This window comes from Silene latifolia, chromosome X (genome assembly GCF_048544455.1).
Source record: "Silene latifolia isolate original U9 population chromosome X, ASM4854445v1, whole genome shotgun sequence".
NCBI classification, from domain to species: Eukaryota; Viridiplantae; Streptophyta; class Magnoliopsida; order Caryophyllales; family Caryophyllaceae; genus Silene; species Silene latifolia.
This window is the reverse complement of record NC_133537.1, coordinates 332867601-332887024: the sequence shown is the minus strand read 5'-3', so window position 1 is coordinate 332887024 and position 19424 is coordinate 332867601. Positions and strand designations below refer to the sequence as shown.

The 19424-nt window shown below is 37.7% G+C and overlaps 2 protein-coding genes across 3 annotated transcripts; both read right to left on the bottom strand.

Annotated features, from left to right (window-relative positions):
* Positions 1 to 8549: 8549 nt before the first annotated feature.
* LOC141618748 (uncharacterized) lies at positions 8550 to 12020 on the bottom strand. 2 transcript variants are annotated; one of them, XM_074435830.1, is made up of 3 exons: positions 11599 to 12020; positions 11080 to 11123; positions 8550 to 10869 (listed from the first exon to the last, which is right to left on the bottom strand). In XM_074435830.1, the coding sequence occupies exon 3, from the start codon at positions 10813 to 10815 to the stop codon at positions 8818 to 8820; it is 1998 nt and encodes a 665-aa protein (XP_074291931.1). In that variant the 5' UTR covers positions 10816 to 10869; positions 11080 to 11123; positions 11599 to 12020; the 3' UTR covers positions 8550 to 8817. The 2 variants fall into 2 exon arrangements, with proteins under 2 accessions (XP_074291931.1, XP_074291930.1); XM_074435829.1 differs by lacking the exon at positions 11080 to 11123 and having other exon boundaries at positions 11599 to 12019.
* Positions 12021 to 13311: 1291 nt separating this feature from the next.
* LOC141618747 (tetrapyrrole-binding protein, chloroplastic-like) lies at positions 13312 to 19018 on the bottom strand. The gene is made up of 3 exons (XM_074435828.1): positions 18778 to 19018; positions 16090 to 16164; positions 13312 to 15762 (listed from the first exon to the last, which is right to left on the bottom strand). The coding sequence occupies exon 3, from the start codon at positions 14335 to 14337 to the stop codon at positions 13483 to 13485; it is 855 nt and encodes a 284-aa protein (XP_074291929.1). The 5' UTR covers positions 14338 to 15762; positions 16090 to 16164; positions 18778 to 19018; the 3' UTR covers positions 13312 to 13482.
* Positions 19019 to 19424: the final 406 nt, after the last annotated feature.

The window sequence follows — 19424 nt, the reverse complement described above, 5'->3', positions numbered from 1 at the left end:
AGTCATCCGTGGATGATGCGGTGAGGGGGAACAAGAAACCTTTGTTCCAAAGAAGTGGAAACATCAAAGCTCTCATCCACTCACTAATCTCACAAGTGATCTCAACTCGGGAATTCGAACAAGATCATCCGTCAACAAACTCGCTCACCTCAATGAGTATTGTGCCCATAATGCCTTCCTATCTCAAATTGAGCCTTCAAATGTAACAGTCGCCTTGACTGATGCAGATTGGGTGCTTGCCATGCAAGATGAGCTCAATCAATTCAAAAGAAATGAGGTATGGCACTTAGTCCCTAGACCGCCTAATCGTACCGTCATTGGTACTAGGTGGGTCTTTCGCAACAAGCTTGATGACTCGGGAGAAATTGTAAGGAACAAGGCTAGACTAGTGGTGCAAGGTTATAACCAACAAGAGGGTATTGATTACGATGAAACCTATGCACCGGTAGCTAGACTTGAGGCCATACGATTGCTTATAGCTTTTGCGGCTCACAAAGGCATTAAACTCTTCCAAATGGATGTCAAAACCGCTTTCTTAAATGGATATTTGGAAGAAGATGTCTTTGTAGAGCAACCACCGGGTTTTGAGAACAATGATTTGCCTAACCATGTTTTCAAACTAGACAAAGCTCTTTATGGTTTAAAACAAGCACCAAGATGTTGGTATGATAGATTGTCTAAATTTCTTATTGAAAATGGTTTTAAAAGAGGCTCCGTTGACAAAACATTGTTCTTAAAGCAACAGTCAGACGAACTGTTGGTTGTACAAGTATATGTTGATGACATTATATTTGGTGCAACAAATGAACTCCTTTACTTATATTTTTCGGAACTAATGAAATCGGAGTTTGAAATGAGCATGATGGGTGAGCTAGGATTTTTCCTTGGGCTCCAAATTAAGCAATCAAAGGATGGAATCATGATCCATCAACAAAAGTACATCAAAGAAATGCTTAAGAAATTTGGGATGACTAATGGTAAGCCTCATGATACACCTATGGTAGCCGGGTCCAAATTGGACAAGGATGAACTCGGTAAGAATGTTAGTGATAAGGTGTATAGAGGTATGATAGGCTCACTTCTCTACTTGACCGCAAGTCGTCCCGACATTCTCTTTAGTGTATGCTTATGTGCTAGATTCCAAGCAAATCCGAAAGAATCACATTTCAAAGCCGTTAAACGAATTCTTCGGTATTTGATTGGAACACAAAATCTTTACCTATGGTACCCCTTATATTGTCCTTTTGATCTTATAGGCTTTTCGGATGCGGACTATGCGGGGTGCACGGTGGATAGAAAGAGTACCTCCGGAATTGCAACGTTCTTGGGTCCTTGCTTGACTTCTTGGGCCTCAAAGAAACAAAACACGGTAGCTCTTTCTACGGCCGAAAGTGAGTATGTTAGTGCGGCACATTGTTGCTCTCAACTCCTTTGGGTAAAACAACAACTCTTGGATTTTGGTATTATTTTTGACTCCATTCCTTTAATGTGCGATAATACGAGTGCAATAAATATTTCCAAAAATCCTATTCAACACTCTAAAACCAAGCATATTGATATTCGTCACCATTTTATTCGTGATCATGTGGAAAAAGGACATATTAAACTTATCTTTTGCAAGACCGAAAATCAAATTGCCGATATTTTTACTAAACCACTTGCAAGAGAACATTTTGAGAAATTTAGACTAGAAATTGGGTTAATTAATAGCTTGTGATTTTTAGTATGAGTTTTACACAATTTCCTAATTGATTAAGTTAAATTTGGATATATGTTATTAAGTGTTCTAAGTGCATTGACATCATGTTTGGACCAAAAATTGACACCGTATTTGTGAGTCGGTAATCACTCAACCTCATATCTAAATTTACGTTTATTATATGCTACCTTGCGTTTTTATTTCGAGTAATTGAATTTGTTTAAGTCGGGCCAACCACCTCTCCTACATCATTAAATGGGCCATTAAACATCATTTAACAACCCATCACCTACAACTACCCGTCCAAACTGCCTAAACCCACTAACCCTCCATCTCCCAAATCCAACTCCCTCATATCTCACCTATCCTAACCCACCATGGTAAAAACATCATTTAACACACCTATCAAACCCACAAAAATTACCTCCCCTGTCACATCCAACCCGCCTACATCACCAACTCCAACCATGCCACCACCAAAACATCTTACGCCTTTCCCCCACAAACCTCAAATACGACATCAACAAACCCAGATCCACCTAGCCCTCAACCATCACCTAACCCCACTGATCCACCATCATCCGACAACATTCCCATCGCCTCAATGGTAGGAAGACGCACTCGTGGTGGTCGGAAGAAAAGCTCCACTGTTCCGAGCTCCTCCTCTGAACCGGTTACTGTTTTGGTTGAAGATGTTGAAGATGAAACCGAATTTGACTTGAATGATAATCCATCGAAATCCGGCGAGCCTGATTCGACTCCGGCGAAAAAGAACAACAAGAGAAAAGAAAAAGCCTCCTCCTCTCAATTACCCCCAATCTCAGAAAATGTTGAACAAAGTAACATTGACAATCCCATTGATGATATCCCAATTGAAAATCCAAATGAACCTACCCAGAAAAAATCGAAACCTTCAAAGAAAACGCTTGTTTACCTTGCTCCTTCGGATCCGGTCTCCCTAACCTTGAAGTGGGATCTAGCCATGGTTTGGGCTCACCTTGAGAGTCTCGACCTCCCTACTTCCATTTACAAAAATTGTGAAAGATTGATGAACATTAAAGCAATTCACTCTCCTCGGGTGTATAATCAAAACTGGTTCGAGCCACCGGCTTTCCACTCTGTCCGTGACATGGTTTTAGCTCAAGGTTGGGAGAAGTTGTTGGAAATGCGTGAGCCGGTATTTGTGAGCGAAGTGATTCAATTCTTTGCAACGGTACGGGTTGATAAATCCGTGAATTTGTTACTGACTAAGGTGAACGGTAAGCCTCTAAAACTGACTCAATCTGATTTTGCCAATGCTCTTAGTATTCCAGTCGGAGGCTATGACCAACTCCCCTCTGAAACTTGGGTAGCCTTACCATATGCCTCCCCTCTTAGCATTGCTCAAACCGTTTGTCCCAAAACTGTCTCCCCGGACCGTGAGCAACACCCAAATCCCACCTCCTCTTCGAATTATCTTCAATATGCTTTGTAGGTCAATTTACCCTTCGGGTGATAGAGGAAAACTAACCATTGCCTTACAATATTTAATCTATCACATTGCTACCCATAAGAAGGTGAACCTAGTCGGGTTAATGTTCAAACGTTTTCATCTTATTTCGACCAAGCTTCGTCGACCTTCTACTCATGTGATTTACCTACCCTATAGCATGTGGTTATCGGTTGTACTCAAAGCACAAGGGGTGTTGGTAAATACTAGCTTGGGATCGTTGGATATGTATGATACTATGAGTGATGGGCAAATGGGGAAGATGTTGATAAAAATTGAGAATGATGAGTTAATTTCTGTGAAAATTAAGAAGGACCCGGAAGTTGGGTCATCTAGTCAAGGGAATACGGTACTATGCGGGATGTCCTCAATGCCGTGGCTGAGTTGGGTGCGTGGATTAGGGAAGATGCTCGTCAAAAGGACTTAGCAATATTGGCCCTTGCTTCTTCTTTGGACCTCATCCGTGGTGAGGTGGATATTATTTCCACCCTTGTGTCAACTAAAGAGGTTGGTGAAGATGCTATTGTGGATGATGATCCGTTGGGTAGTGGCTCGGATGGTGAACAAGCCTCCTCTCCTTAGCCTTTCCATATCCTCTCGGCCTATTTACCCTTACCCGTACCCCCTTATTTTGTTCCACCTTGGTTGTGCCCTCTAAAACTTATTTTCTTTGCTCGTTATTTTGAACATTTGGTGATGTACTTTAAACTCTATTTAGCTTTGTTGAACTTTGATTAACATATGCTTAATCCTTGTTAATGTTGACCTTGTTACCTTGTCACACTTTCATGTGTCTTTTTGTGTCTTCTTATGAAAAATCTGCACTCTAATGCTTGTGACATCCCTATCCTTTTGATGATGTCAAGAGGGGGAAAAGGTAAACTATGCTTTAAATCTCCTTGCTTATTGATTAAACTAATGGCTTGTCTAACCTTCTTAGCTTGATTCTTGTTTTGGGGCAATGTAAAATTGTCAAGGCAAGGTAAGGTAATATTGTCCCTTCTCTATCATTTGATCTTGCTAAAATCTTGAATTAAGGTGTTTACATTGCTCATTCATTCGTTTGGGGCTTGTCATCATCAAAGGGGGAATTTGTTGGGTCCCTTATGTTGATGATAACATGCCCATTTGATTTGTGTTATCTTAGTTTACCTTTTAGGATTAATGATGTAATCAAGCTTGGATTAAGAAGTGTTGAAGTTGTTATTAATCCCATTGTAATTAGTCGTGTGTCATCTAATGTACAAGTGAGAAAGTTAAGTATAGCAGTAATAGAAATAGTCCAGGATGATCGTTGCTTCAACAAGCAAATGAAATTTGAGTGGACTAGGCCACAACTCGTAAAACTTGAAGCTTCCATTTTGTCTCAAATGCTTTCACGTGATTATCATTTTTCAAAAGAGAAATTCAGATTTTTATTTAAGGAGGTAGTATCCAATAAAGAATGGTTTGAATTATTCAAAATATTTCCTCTTTGTGCAAATTCAATCCCTTGGTTTTTAAGAAAACAAAAGTTCCTTTTTGCCATATTTGTGCTAACTTGTCTCTTGTGACTTGTCTCACATCCTTTGTTTTCTGATTTTGCATGAACATTTAAGGTTATCTTTCAAACCTTCTTTCTCTATTCTCACCTTTGCAAAAGACTCCTCTTTGGTGCAAGTGTTTGGGTGGCTACTATTGCTCCTCACATGCAAAGCCTTTGACCCTTCAAAACCCTAGCAATCCCTTCACTCACCTCCTCTATATAAACCGTGTGCCTCCCTCATTAAATTCTCAAGACTTTCTGAATTAATTCTTTCATGTTTTGCAAAGTGTTTTAAAGATCAAAATCGTGTATCTTGCAAAATCCTTTTAAAAGTCTTCAAGTGTCTTTCAGTTTCTACAAAATGTACATCATTGCTTTTCTATACTAAACTCTCTTGCTTAAAAGTGTTGATCTTGTAAAAGTTGTCCACCTCTATTCTTTGTTAAGAATGTGTTAAGTGGAAACTTGATCCTTTACATTTTAAGTGTGTTAGAAGAGTTTAGGACGGAGTAGTCTTTTACTCTTGACAACCGGAGTAGGTTGTGAGTTGGCAATCGGAGTAGATTGCGAGTTAGCTTGTCATAGAACGGAGTAGTTCTTGTACTAGCTTTGCAACCGGAGTAGGTTGGCGTCTTTTATTACAAGGGTCTTTTAGTTGTCGGAGTAGATCACTAAAGGAAAGTAATAAAAAGGTAGATTGGACGTAGGCACTTTAGTATTTGCCGAACCAATTCAAAAACTCGTGTTCATTGTTTATCTCTTTAATTCCGCTGCTTTCTTTGTTTGTTTGTTTTGTTTCGCTTAAACTTAGAAGCAACAGTTCATCATACTGTCGTATTTGGTCTGCAGTAATACTCCACAAACTGAGACAAATAAATACAGTCAGAACGATTGTTGCTTTCATACTTCAGCAAACATTCATTGTGATACTTGTTCAATCTTTCAATATTATTCAAAGTATCTTCAAATCCCTTTTGTTCACCTAACTTACTTTAATCCAATAAAGTTGAAGTTAAAATTTTAAAAAGGGTACCTAATTCACCCCCTCCCCCTCTTAGGTACTTGAATCCATAAACTCAACAGATAAACTATTGCCTTCTTCGCAAATACCCTGGAACTCATCCGTATGAAGATTAGGATTCCCTTGAAAGTCATAAGTGGACTCAAACCCAACATTAGAAAAATATTTTGGAAGTGAGCCTGCTAAATTATTGTATGAAAAATTAACATAGGCCAGATTAATATTCCTGATTCCAAATTTACAGGGGATATCTCCACTCAAGTTGTTGCTTGACAAATCGAGGTATACAAGGGATAGGCTCCCCAGTGAGGACGGAATGGTACCCTCAAGATGATTATTAGAGAGATCGAGATGTGAAAGTGAAGATGCTCCCACTAAGGAACTTGGAATGAGACCTTGAAGTTGATTATTTGACAAACGAATCTGTCGTATGGAATGTGAATCCCCTATCGCACTTGGAATGGTACCTTCGAGACGATTATAGGAGAGATCGAGATATGAAAGGGAATGCATAGTCCCTAAGGCATCAGAAGACCCTAGTGCGGATGGAATCGGACCTGAGAGACGTTAAAAACAGAAGACATAATAAATAACATGAATCTTTGTTTGAAATTGTTAGTGTATTCTTCCTACTTTGTTTCAGAATGAAAATGAAAGTTAGTGAAACATGTGAGGTGAAATTAATTTCTTACTTACTTTGTTTCACAATTAATAGAAGAATCCAAGTTTATTAATGACATGGACGAGGGAGTAGCTTTTATCGAGATTTGCATACCTGACAGCGAATTGTATGAGAGGTCCATGTGCATAAGAGACTTAAGAGTTGCTATTGCATCAGGAATCGTACTTGAGAGTGAGTTGAACGAAAGATCAAGGTATGTAAGTTTTTTCAAGTTCCCAATTGCATCCGGAATAGTATTTGAGAGTGTGTTCAAAGAAAGATCAAGGTGTGTAAGTTTTCTCAAGTTCCAAATAGCATCAGGAATAGGCCCTTGAACAAAATTAAACGACAGATCAAGATGTTCCAGTGACTGTTGGAGTGATGAGTTATTACTAGTGTTGAACAACCACTGAATACTTGAGAAACTATTAAAACCGTTTCCAGAAAGGCTAATGATGCGAATATTAGCAGATTGAAGAAATGATGATGGCAGCGAGGTAGGAAGCTGACAATAGTCCATTTTGAGGACCTCTAACAAAGGGAAACTGCCAATGATACTAAACCAATCTTTAACCATGCTAAGATCGGTATCACGAAGGTTAATGTCTCTTAACAAAGTTATCTGTGAAAGCCAAGTCAATCTCTTGGCAGAAAGCCCGACATTATAACTGAGATCTAGAGAAGTTAGATGAGTTAAATTTCCGAGTTGATGGGGTATATTCCCACTGAAGAAAGAGCCGGAGAGGTTAAGGTGGATTAGGTTGATGAGGGAGCCAATAAAACTTGGTATAACCATGCCATTGAAATTATTATAGCTAAGATCTAAGTATTTAAGATGCTTGAGCTCACCAAGGGAAGGACTTAAAACTGGACTATCCAAGCAATACCATAGTTGATCATATGGAGCCCCACTGAGATTAAGCCTGATTATATGACCCGACTGATTGCTGTAGGAGACACCCTTCCATGTACAGCAGTCTGGTGTACCTGGATTCCCCCACAAATCCATCAACTCACACTCATCATATTGAATGTGGTTTTTGAATTTGAGCAAAGCATCTCGTTCTTGGTCGATACAAGTAATGTTTTTACGATAAACATCATTGGTTTTACCGACACTGCCACTCGCTAACAAAGATATCACAAGACAACAAAGTAATAAGAAACTAGCAGGGGGTGTTCTGATGGTTTGATAATGCAAATTCATTGTGGAAAAAGATGATCAAATAATAAATGTACGTATGTTGTGTTAAAAAACGAAAATGCTTATTAATCTACTTATACTGCTCGTTCATATCCGCATCAATTTCCTGGAAATTTCTAAAGACCATTACGCCATAGACTGATACCGCGTGTACCATCTCTAAGAGTTCTTGACGTTTTGTTTGGGTTAAATGGTTTTGGAAAATCAAAGCATGAGACAATAATTGGGTAGCTTGACTACCCTCAAAAGGTGGGATACGTATCATTCATGTAACCTTGCAGAGTTGTACTACAAGGCCTAAATAGAGCAATAATAATTGTGTCATTTGTGGTTATGGTTTGATAATAATAAGAATAATAATGTTAATTGAAGTACAAAGAGAACGAAAACAAAATTTCCAAACTTCAACAAGACTCGTAAACAAAAACTCTATCAAACACTACGCCTTTTGTATGACGTAAAATGAAGGTGTGGCCTTCTTAAGGCCTTCATGCTGCAAAAACACTGCAGCTGGAGCTGGTTCCGAGAACTTCTAATCGTTAATTTTGCCTAGCATTTGAAATATAAACTTGACAAATGATCATTTAAAAGGTGCAGGTTATGTACGCAGTAGCCATTTAAAAGAAATGGAGATGAGAGGTAACAGAGAGGATCCAAATTGTCCCTAACCACCAGCTCTGGTATTGACGTGATGATCCACCGTCGTCTTTCTTCATATCTGCCAACAGAAAAATTAAAAACATCGTCCAGTCGAGCCAGTATAGACACTGAACAGACTATAATACAATAACAAGGCTAGGGTCTCATAATCTAATCTTTACCTGTTTCCCTGGAATGCAGCTACTGAAGAGAAGATGTATACACTATACGAGGGAAGATGGCGGGATTGGTATTCTGTCCTCCTATACAGAATATGCATTTTGGGTTGCCAAGTAAACAACATTCAAACATTGTCTAAAATAATACTCATTAGCAATAGTCATCCACACATCCAAACTAAACTTGGTTACTCACTTACTCGCATATACACACTTGCGCAAACAAGCCTTTACACACTTACGACATCCTCTAAATTAAGACCTGCTTATCATTAAATTACATCGACATTCCTTTCTAAAAGAGTTGTTTACCATTACTTACATCTATCCGTCTCGACCAAAACCGATTCACATTGTCAAAGCCAAAGCCAAAGCCAAAGGCGTTAGGTGCGTTAGTGTGTTACTCATATTTGTTAGCAGTAGATGGCTTATTACGTTCCTGCAGAGAAATCACCGTCTCAAAAGCCCCTACTAGAGCCATCACTTTATTTTTCCGCTTCTCCACGAGTTTACTAGCCGCTTCTTCAATCACATTGTTGTACAAACCGTGCTCATCTTTTGTCACCGTCTCTTGGTGCTTCAAAGCAATCTTTACCTGATCAGTACCCACCTCTTTTTTATCGCTGTCAACAACTCTCTTCTTGAAACTCTTTCGTCTGGACCCTGAACTTGAAACATGGTCATCTCCCAAGATAGTTCCTTGCTTAAACCTCAGTTTTCTAGGACCTCGGGTTCCAGACTCGAGTTCAATCACCTTTCCCCTTCGGAATTTCAGCTTCAGAGCTGTCGAATCTTGATCCACTGCTTTAGAATTGACAGACGACCTATTATTGTAGTTTGAGATTGAGTCATCACCGTCACTATCTGTGGAGCCAGAATCCAACTCAACTTCATTGGACGTGAACGAGAGCGAATTCCCCTGAGAGGATGAATTAAGCGATTCTGGGGACAACGGAGAAGGAGATTGGATGAAATGGTTCGAGACTTCTGAAGTCTCGATCATATGCAAAGTCTTCTCCTTTACCATTTCATTATTAGGCTTCTTCACTTCAGCTTTGTTCATCATTATCCGATCTTTTTGGCCAATACTAACCGTCTTTCTTACATTATTAGATTTTACAGACAATGTAGTAGCAGGAGGAGTAAGGACTTTTCTCGGAGAATCAGTAAACTTTATGTCAGTGCCTGGCTGCCTCTTTGACGATCTCACAGCCAGGCGGTTTAATCTCGCAGTTCCTGCAGAAACACTCCTTACTTTAGGTGTTGAAGGTGTAGATACTGATACAAGGTCTTCTATCGAATTTGACAAATCTTCTCGCTTTGAAAAGTTTGAAGATGCTGTCAAAGATGATCTACCAGGGAATAAAACCGCCTTCTTCATTACTTTTAGGGCCTTTGAAGAAGAATCGATTAAAAGTCCAGCTTCTTGCTTGACTAATTTAGAAGATTCATGAAGAGGGGGCTTCCTAGACGATAAAAAACTTTTCTTCACTGTAGTGTTGGTAGCAGGAGCCTCGCTTGAAGGAGACTCCTCAAGTTTGTCCACTTTATCAACAGAGATTTGACTCACCGCGGTCTTTTCAGACTTAAGGGACTTCCTAGACGATAGAAAACTTTTCTTCACTGTAATGTTAGTAGCAGGAGCCTCGCTTGAAGGAGAATCGTCAACTTTATCCAATCCGACTGATTTCTTCAATTTGTTATCAACAGAGATTTGACTCATCACGGTCTTTCCAGACCTAAGGGACTTCCTAGACAATAGAAAACTTTTCTTCACTGTAGTGTCGGTAGCAGGAGCCACGCTTGAAGGAGAATCGTCCTCAAGTTTGTCTACTCCAACTGATTTCTTCAATTTGTTATCAACAGACTTAGGGGACTTCCTAGATGAGAGAAAAATTTTCTTCACTGTAGTGTCGGTAGCAGAAGCCACGCTTGAAGCAGAATCGTCAAGTTTGTCCAGTACTCCAACTGATTTCTTCAATTTGTTATCAACAGAGATTTGACTCATTACCGTCTTTTCAGACTTAGCGGACTTCCTGAATGATTGAAAACTCTTCTTCACCTCGCTTGAAGGAGAATCGTCAAGTTTGTCAACTCCAACTGATTTCTTCTTCAATTTGTTATCAACAAATATTTGAATCTCTAAGGTTTTTTCAGTCATAGGTGGTGGTGCTGACGTTCTCCTTACAGCACGCCAAGGCTTCTCTTTGAAAACATGTGGTTTCCCGTATTTGCAAGCATCATGACAGGAACCAGTAGACGCTCTAAGATAATGAGGAACAGCAACAACTCGCTTTTTAGCTGCAAGCGGCTTCTTACCAGAGTCGTCTTTTGATTTATCTTCATCAAGTTTATTTATTTCATTTCCCCCTGATATATAGTTTGTATCTTCAGCCATTATGACGAGTTCAGTAGGAAAGGCAGTCACAGCAATGACAACTAGGTACGCGGTCTGAAGAAAAACGGAAAGGAAACAAATCAGTCACAGCAATGACAACTAGGTACACGTTCTCCTCACACACGGCGGCTTTACAGAAATTTATTGTAAGACGGGATCTTTTAATTAATAACCATTTCTACCCACCAATAGGGTTGTGTTTGAATCCGTTTTACAACTATATTAATATAAAACCGCCTTACACAAGACTAACTCCGCACCTACCACACACGCCGCCACTTGACCACCACCGGACAACCAAAGTACACCTTTAAAAACCCCAAACCATGAAAATAAATTAAATTAATGGAAAGATTATTTCAAAGTCAACTAATGGAAACTGGAATGCAGCGAATCTTCCAGATGATTTCAAAGCATTCAATGAAATTAGATGAGTTACAAAATAAGATCAATTCAACTTCGCAACAATCTATCAATTGACCGTAGAATCCACAAGCAAGAAGCGGAATACATAGAATGAATAGTCTTGTGTAAGGCGGTTTTCCACTAATACATAACCGACTAGTGGGTAAAAGTGGTTACTAGCCATCCCGTAAGGCCGTAATACGATAATTTTGTGTAAAACCGTCTTATACAAGTATTTGTGATAAAGTGATAATTTGTGGGAGAGTGGAAACATAAACAAATGCATTCAACAGAATCATCTTTAGATTAATCATGAAACCAAAAACAAAAGTAAAAAAAAAAAAAATAGAGAAAAATTAAAAATATAAAAAAACTCACTTGATCAATTAAACTTCTCCTGAAAGTCAACAAACAGTCTTCCCAGATTATTGTAGATCCAAAAAATAAATATAAATAAAACTAATAAACCCTTGAAAAACAAAATCTACCCATTAACAAACAGAAATAATAATGAAGATATGATGCTTCATTTATCTACCCTTTTACCTGCAATAATCAATAGAATTATTTTTTATTTGATTATTTATTTATTTATATATTACTGTATTATTATTTTTGTATTTTGTATTTGGAAGAGTATAATAATATGAATGTGAGGCGTAGAATGGGAAGTACAAACATTTAATTAGTCTTTAAGTGATACTAGTACGTTTTTGCCAGAAAAGTGGAGAAGATTTCTCGGCTTTGTTTGTGAGATCGTGCATTCGTGCAAGTAAAGCAAAGCAAAGCAAAGCTCAGTCTACGGTAACTACTCGTCTACTCGTATCAGAAATGGAGGGGATTTTATAGACTTGTCAAACGGGTTGGGTGGATTGTGTGATTGTATCCGCGTCGGGTTTACATTGGGTTATACGGGGGTCGAGATATAATGTGAAATAGTTTCTAACGTTTTTTACCTTTTTTAATCGAAACGAAATACTCCCTCCTATTCTAAATAACTGTCCCATTTGCTATTTCCGTTTATTCACATAACTGTCCCATTTGCCATATTTGAACATGGTTTTTTACCATCCTACCCTTAGCTCTTTTCTTTATTTACCACCCCAACCACCTATAACCCATCATATTCAATACTTTTCATTATTTAACTCATATATTCTTACCCTTATACAATAATTTTCATTATTTTAACAATATTCCTTAATTTTCGAGTCATTGTCCAAATGGGACACTTATTCGGAATAGGAGGGAGTATAATTCTACTTAGCTCTGTAAGTAACTTTGTTGTTGTTAGTGTTAGAGTTAGGGATTAATGAAATTTGATGGTTAATTGAATTTGAACCTCTATCAATTATACTCATGCGTCCTGGTCATTTGTTTGCTTTTAATTTTGGCACAAAGACCAAGAAAATAGAGGAGATTAATTATTAGATGATAAGTGGACCAAATTGAGTGTGGAGTGTCCAATTACCATTTACTCGTTAAAGACATTCTTAAAATAGAAAGGCGAATAATTAACTGAGACATCAAAAAAATAGAATAGGCAAACAAAGTTCATTTAAACTAGTGTACTGGGCCACTAAGAGCCCGAACTAAAGGCCACTTTTTGTTGGTGGGTATGTTTTATTTGGGCCTTGGGCATCAGTTGAGCAAATACCTACAAATGAGTAAGCAAAAGTCCAAACTAAAGCAAAACCAAGGACACAAAACAAGAACACAAAATGGAATACCTTCACCTTTACCCTTTGCTAGCTCCCAATCCTAGACCTTTATTTGTGGCATGATTTTGTTATCCACAAATTTTCGTATAAAACGGTTTCACGACAATATTGCATAAAACCAACTACAGTAATGCATATTTACGCCAACTTCTTTTTGATACTTTCTTAATACAACACACAACCCTACGTATTTAAGGAGAAAGATCCGAACATAGAACTGATAAGTCGATACTAATCACCGGCCAAGACCAACCAGAATTCGAACTCAGAACCACATAACCATCCCATTTTGGATTGGAACAGAATCTATCCGTTGAACCCCTAAAACAAAAATGAACAAAAAGCCAAAAAAACAACAGCATGATCAAAGTACTCATAAACAAAACACAATTTCTCATTCAAGACGGAAATATCCGTTTTAGGCTTATGTACATCACTCCATATAAAGAACCAAAAGATGGAAAATAACAGAGTAATTATAATAATCATCATCATATAACACACAAATCCAAACAATTTTGTTATGAATAAAACCTCGTAATTAAAAACTGTAATTTGGTTTAAACAATCTATCTCTCAAATTTGCCAACCTAGATTTCTTCTTATCAACCTCATTTACAACCACTTCATTATTATCGTCGTCTTCTTCTTTCTTTCTGTTCTCTTCATCATCACCCTCGTCGAAAGCAGGATGAGTAAATATCATTGTCAATAGTTGAGTTCCTCTAAGAGCATTTGTCAATGGTAAGTGCCCTTCTGGCGGAACCTCATTACTCTCGTTGTTACTATTATCGTCTTCGTTTTTATTACTAGGGTTAAGTTCCCACATAAACTCATTAGGAAAAGACCTGTAATTAAACTGCTCAATTTCAGTATCAAGCTTCTTCATCCAACCAACTTTCATGAAAAACCTTGTAAAATCCTTGTTTACTTTCGACCATATCTTCTTTTGCACACTATACCCAAATTGCCCTTCGCTAAACTTCAACCAAAGATCATCTATAGCTTTAAGGTCTTCCTTAGAAATGAACTGAAGCTCGGAAAAGAAGACGTACCCTCGTTTAATAGCGGCTTCACCAGCAAGGACAATGAGCAGGCGGCGGGTTTCCTCGTCTGCTTGACGAAAGTTTTGTTCCGCTAGGAAGCGCTCTAGCGCGTCCAGCGAAAAAGCGGTGGAAGAGGTGGATGAGGTTGTTGGTGTAGTGGTAGCGGAAGCGTAGGTGGCGGAAAGGGAAAGGGAGAGTGTAGGTGTGTGGGTGAGGGTTGTGGGTAAGGAGGAGTGTTTGAGTGTGGATAGGGAGGAGTAGTCTAGGGAATGGCGGCGAGGGAGGCGGGATGAGGTAGCGGTGGCCGCGGTGGCGGTGGTGGTGGTGGAATTGGGGTGAATGGTAGCCATGAAGTGATGAAGTAAGTGAGGAAATTAGTGTAGTGAAGGGTTTAATATTGAGATAGAAAGATAGGGTGATGACAAGTAGGAGATATGGGAAATTTAGAGAAGTGATCCTATAAAATTAAATGAATGATTTTGATTGGTTGAAGGGGGGTAATGTTGGGATTTTCTCACTCTATCTTTGTATAAAAAAGAAAAGGAAAATTTTAAAAAAAAAAAAAAAAAAAATGAGGTTGGGAAGAAGTGTAAACCATGCAAGTTACGTAGTAACAAATGTGAGGACTATGTTGCATGAGAGTTTGAAGAAAAGTACTTGAAAACATTCCTCCAATCATAGGTTGAAAAGGAATTAAAATATCAAATATTAATATTGAAATGTGTGAAAATAAATGGAAGCGAGCAGATGTCTATTTGCTCGATTCAATTTACTTTCATGCTGCTTTGTCCGTCCTAATCATTTATTTACCTTTTTATTCTTTGTATGAGATTTTAAGCAAAGGTAAAAGAAATGATGGGGACGGAGGGAGTATTAATATCTCCGAGATAGAGTACTTCATATAGTGAAATAAAGCAGAGTACTTCATATTGAACTGGCTATATATGCATCAGACAGTACACAATCCTCGATCATTTGGAAACGTCTTTATACTTAGAACAAACAGGTAATTAGGCAAACATCAACATTACATAAAAGTGGAAAAAGGGAGAAATAGAGTTAAATGTAGTAAAGAAGCAACCGAGCATTACTAGGATCAAATCAATTTTTCCACAGATTTTTTAAAGGGAGTTACGAGGACAGCTTTGACATATAAAGATTCGAACCTTAAGTTATGAATACCGCCACTCAACAACTTCTAGTCACATCTATTAGTGTGCATAAGCGAAGAGAACAGAAATCCGAAGACAATAATGTGACCAACATAGCAGAATCCTGCCTAATTGCAGCATTATATACACTCAAAGTCTCGAACCTGCCTATTATACCGTGTCTGAATATTGGAAGCCATAAAAGGAGGTAAGTCATGCAAGTTTATGCACCCACCTATCCTTTGGTGAGTCCGATGGAAAATCAGTAATGCCATCCCTATGCCTCTAGAAAACAAACCATGCACTTATTATTCACTATGAGACTATTTTCCGGGGATTAAAACAAATGAAAATCCTATTAAACCGCACCCCCACATTATCACGTTGTAGAAGTCTTTGCCAGAACATTGCCAATAGACAAAAGCAGGGAGTCACAAGAGAAGGCAATAAACCACCGGGAATTCTCTTTTTTAGCTAATTGGCAAATTTTTACTAAGGAAGAACCGTACCATGATAGAGAGTTCGATAATACAGTAAGCACAGGGACAAAGCCGTCTGTCTGCCGATGGAAACCATTGCAAAGACAACATTTTCCGAGTCTGTGTATAAGCATGCTCCAGGACTCTGAAAAAAAACATACTTTAGAATAGATTTACATTTTGCAGCAACGAACTGAGTCAATTTATAAATTATGAAAAAAAAAAGTCAATCTAACCCACAATACCGGGCGTACTAAACGGATCATCCAGTTTCATGATACTATGTTTATGCATGACTCAAAAAACACGGTACCACTAAGCAGTCCACAAAATTCACTTGTTCGTACAAGCCGACATACACACATTGTGAATGTGATGACTACCTCCCACAAGCACAAATACTATTATAAAGAAAATCAGCAAGGTGCATTAACTGCAACATAAATATTTAAAATTAGAAAAAATGGTGAACCTGCAGTTTTTTTCTACTGCAGCCTTGCAGTTTGGCCTTGGCATCCTCTACCTATATCACCAAGTCTCTCCGAGTCTGCGACAACAGATAGTAACTTATCATGAGCATAATGAAAAGCTACAAATTCGAGCATTATTCCGTTAAATGGCACAGTGTCAATCACAAGTTCACACCTAGATTGAGGTCGCACCCCCTGACCCATGACGAGCCTTTTACAGAACTTTATAAGGTTAAAGTCTTGATAAAAAAAAAAAAAAAAAAAATACTATTTGAGAATGTAACTCGCAGACAAACAAGGCAATGTGAGTCATAATCCACTGATAAAGCATCACACAAAGTGACAGCCCACAGCGCCAAGAAACAAATACCTGATTCCAATAAACCACAATATGAGGCTGAAGAACGAAAAGAGTAGGACTCGGGTCTAAAAAGCCATACGATTGATGAATATACTAGCAATTACTCCGCACCTTACAAAGATTTAACTTTTTTAGTAAAGAATGTACTAGCATGAAAAGCTTGACAACAAGATGTCATTATTGTCTACTACTGCAGATATCAGCTGATGACTCTAATTTATCACATCTTTACTACAACCGGAGTACTACAACAACAACAACAACAACAACAACAACAACATCAGAACCTTAATCCCAAAATGATTTGGGGTCGGCTGACATGAATCATCCTTTAGAACCGTCCCTGGGTGAACGCACACCTCAAAATGCGAATAGAAAAGGGAAAAATGAAAAACAAAAGGGAGAGCGAAAATGTAATACAAAGTCAAGGTAAACTTACAGGTTTTAAAATCGAATTCCGGATTTCTTTTATAAAAACTTAAAATTTAAATCGAGAGAAGATTAAAACGATTTTGAAAACCGAAATAGAATTAAGGATCCGGAATGTCTTAAAAGTAAACCAAGTAAAATATGAGTATAAGAAAGTGGTTGGTAAAAAAGGTGTAATAAAGGAGAGAAGAACAAATAAATTTTTTTAAAAATTAAATAAAAACACTAAATATGTCAAAAAATATCAAATACTAAAAATCAGCAAATACCAGCTATTGTTTATCTTAAGATTTTTGGAACACGATCACATACCACTATCATCAGTAAATAAATATCTTCCTTGAGCGGAAAACCGATATCAACACTACAAGAAGAGAGATGCAGCATGATTCCTAACTCTGTAGTTTCACTGAACAATTGAACCTACTACAGAATACAAACAGCTAACGTAGGTAATTTCACTGAACATACACCCTAACCATGTACCGAGATTCCTAGAATAAAAGACAATCTACTAATCTATAATGCATACGCTTTGCCAAAAATCACAACTGATCATCTAACAATAACAACATTAACACAATGTACCAAAGCTCCCGCCTATGACGGGGTTACACGGTAACGGGGGGTTGGATGGACGCAGCATTTCCCTTAGCTTAACTATACAGAGAGACTGTGAGGCTATTTCCAAATGATCCATAATAAAATTTGTGCCAAAAAATTGCAAGGGGTGAGTATTTCACATTACAAAGAAACACAATCAATTTACTAAACCATTTTGTTTTATTTCACGGTAATCTACAACCAATAGATATCTAGTTTTTGGCTCCATTGGAAACAATGGAAAAACGAACGGACCATCTGAAGTCTTACCCAGCATGATGCTCACTTTACTGAGACAAGAAACAAAAGTTTAAGATGGAATCAAATTATTACCAAAATTAGGGCAAAATTAGGGTAGGCAACTTATGATTCCCAACTAACAGTCTAACACTACAGAATTCTTCAAACTAGGACAATTTCCCACCAAAAATAAACATAACATGATCATGAAAGTTTCTTTGTCCAAAGTAAGATACACTGACAATTGAATTCCTCTGTCTGATAACATCTACTGATCTACCTAATATAGTAGCAGAGATAAATACTACTCCCCCTCGATCCCTCCTTCCTAATCATTTATTTACTTTTTTTTAATTTTTGTGGACCGTAGTATTTTAATCAAAGGTAAACAACTAATTGAGACAGAGAGGATACAATTTGTGCAGTAAACTTCACCTTTGTCACAAAAGGGTCCATAATATCATACCAAAACCATTAAATCCAACTTCTAAGTTACTCCCTACGTCCCTGTCATTTGTTTAACTTTGTTTTTGGCACAAAAACCACAGAAGAGGGGAGGACCAATTATTTGATGACAAGTTGACCAAATTGAGTGGGGAGGATCAAATTATTCATCAAAATCATTCACAAAATATAAAGGTAAACAATTGACCGAAACACCCAAAAATGGAATAGCTAAACAAATGACCGGGACGGAGGGAGTACAATACAACAAATCATCATAACATAATCTAATTAACCCACAATTTATAAATAAGGGTACCCCAATTAACACACATCAGTTATAATTATGGGTGATCCTTCGGCACATTACCCAGATAATTTGGTAAACCTCAAAACACAACAACCAAACTCTACCATTGTCTTCAAAACAAGATATATGAGCTCACATTCTAAGATGTGTTAATTTATAAAAGTACCCCTCTGTTCTAATAATTTGTTTACCTCTAATTAAAGTACTTTCACAAAGAATGAAAAAAAAGGTAAACAAATGATTGAGACGGAGCGAGTAAAACAACAATTAGGACAAGGGTGAATAGGAGTTTAAGAAAATTACCTGATTGACAATGCAATCAAAGGGAAGTAGGTAAGTGAGTGAAAAAAGGAGTTGGGACGACAGTGCAACAATTTCTCATTAACAGATTAATGCGCCGTTCCTGCAGTTGTGGAAGGCTTCAAATTGCCGCCGTCTCTTTTTAATTAGTTCCGGTGTTGTTCATGGGTCGTTCTGATCATTGAACACGGTCCCCAACTTGCTTGATTATTATGGATCAAAAGTTCAAATACAAGCTCAACCCCGTATTTGGTTCAAACCTGTATTTAATCGCCTTTAAATTTAACCAAACGATTTTTCTATTGTGTCTTTTGGCACATGTCAAAAAGTTTATACTTTTCATTTCGAATGAATAAGGAGTATTTAGTACTTCCTCCATTCCAATGAATTCTATACGTTTGCTTTTTGGGCACTATTCATAAGTGCGGAGAATTTTCGATACAACATCTAATATATAGCATAAAAGATAGTCATGTGAGATCTTGTTTTAATTGTATTGCCGAGTACATTCTGAATATCAAATTTTTATCATTTTTATTCATATGTAACTAAAGATATAAGCAAAAGAAAACGAGCCTCAATATATGTGTATAAAGCAAATGTATAGTATTCATTAAATTGGAGGAAGTATTCGGTTAAGAAATAAGAAT

Bases quoted from the DNA above. Each gene is read 5' to 3' on its own strand.
- LOC141618748 (XM_074435830.1), bottom strand. From the start codon at position 10,815: ATGGCTGAAGATACAAACTATATATCAGGGGGAAATGAAATAAATAAA.
- LOC141618747 (XM_074435828.1), bottom strand. From the start codon at position 14,337: ATGGCTACCATTCACCCCAATTCCACCACCACCACCGCCACCGCGGCC.